The 1,474-nt window shown below is 45.9% G+C and overlaps 2 protein-coding genes across 4 annotated transcripts in view; both read right to left on the bottom strand.

The window, feature by feature from the left end:
* The window catches only part of LOC113202874 (dynein light chain roadblock-type 2), a 223,281-nt gene that overhangs the window by 195,827 nt on the left and 25,980 nt on the right, over positions 1-1,474 (bottom strand). The gene's annotated exons all lie outside the window — the stretch shown is intronic.
* Positions 1-1,474, bottom strand: part of LOC113216170 (inhibitory POU protein) — a 39,121-nt gene that overhangs the window by 29,682 nt on the left and 7,965 nt on the right. For 2 of the 3 annotated variants that reach the window (XM_052265619.1, XM_052265618.1), the window contains exon 2: positions 375-473. In XM_052265619.1, the coding sequence (XP_052121579.1) occupies positions 375-473 (99 nt within the window). The remainder of the gene's footprint in view (positions 1-374; positions 474-1,474) is intronic. The other variant, XM_052265620.1, reaches the window with a different exon arrangement.

Consider the following 1,474-nt stretch of genomic DNA (forward strand, 5'->3'; position numbering starts at 1 on the left):
AAATAAATAATAGTATCCCAGGTTATAAGGCTTCCCGTGCGCTTACGCTTAAAAGCGAAAAAGATTCGCGACAGCACACGAGATCACACTGTTTCAAAACGAGCACAAACTAAAGTGCATAGGATCCACCAAATAAATGACCAGGTTTCTCCTTTTTAGTGCACTTTTATGGTTTTGAATGTATGCTATGCATTTTTGTTAAGCAAATGACAAGTTTCACATGAGTTTTTTACTCTCTACAATACTTTGCATTTAAAAATACTGTCAAAGAGCGTACTGAAAACGCGCAAGAGAAGCCTTTACTAACCACATTGAACAATGTGGTTACTACGGATTCTTTTTTTGAACGATGGCAGGACGAAGTGTACACTCACCTTGTAGTCTTCGTGAACAGATGGCAGGTACTCGGAGCCCTTCTGATCGTCCCGCGGACATGCAACAAGGGATGGTTTCAGGTCAGTCACTTCCGACAACTGTAAAAGCGAAAGCGATAAAAGAGTGAGACCCTCTGCAGTACAAGGCAGCCCGGAGGCAGCCACACACGGAAACACAGACACATAACATGCCCTACTTGACACGAATGGGTACACTCTAGATGACAATTTTCACTTATATTTTGACTTTTGCGTGGGCACGCCAAAGGATACAAAATCGTTTGTCGTTAGTTACCTCTTGTAACGGATGAGTTACCCTTTTGTTATGTAACGCGGACGGCTTACAATTTTGTATTCAGCTTAGACATGGGCGCAGAACAGGGAGTACAAGTAGATTATTAACAATTCAGGCAGAGTGTAGAGATTTACAATGCACAGCATTCCAGTCAAGGTCAAGTCGGAGAATGAGAAGAAATGTAAATTTTTGGTATCAAATTGATAAAAAAAAAAAAAAAACTTCAGCCAAATTCAAATACGATAGAATACCCCGTACTTGTATTATTTTATTTTTTTTCTCGTGCGAATAATTTATAATCCAAGGCCGAAGCAATTTTACTGCCACTCATCTCCCCCGCGGTCACACGTCCTGCGCGGTCTGTGGTCCACCTGTCCACATGTTGTATGGTGACGCTGGCGTAGGCTGCAGGTGGTGGGCCTAGGTCGGGCCCCCTGTGCTAACCTTCACCTCGGTCTTTGCCTAGCGTCAGAGGAGGATATAGGGGTTGAATAGGCGGGACACATTGAGGGGGAAGGAGGACGGTCCTGACGGTGAGGCAAAGAGGGGGGAGGGGTGCCGAACTCGACCCGAAACGCCAAGACAAAAGAAAAGAAGAAAGGCAAAAGGCAATAGATGTCAGCACAATAGCTCGTGCCTCCTCCCCCCAATTGGCAGGCAAATTATTCATAGCCTTCTCTCTTGCCTTTCACTTCGGTGCTCCAACGTTGTGACACTAAAGGCCCCTATCCATTTTTAATACGGAGACAGAGCGACGTGGGGAGGTATGGCGGCGGGGGCGGCGGCGGCAATGCGTCTGCACGGG

The sequence above is a fragment of the Frankliniella occidentalis genome, unplaced genomic scaffold (genome assembly GCF_000697945.3).
Source record: "Frankliniella occidentalis isolate FOCC.00 unplaced genomic scaffold, Focc_3.1 Scaffold28, whole genome shotgun sequence".
Classification (NCBI taxonomy): domain Eukaryota; kingdom Metazoa; phylum Arthropoda; class Insecta; order Thysanoptera; family Thripidae; genus Frankliniella; species Frankliniella occidentalis.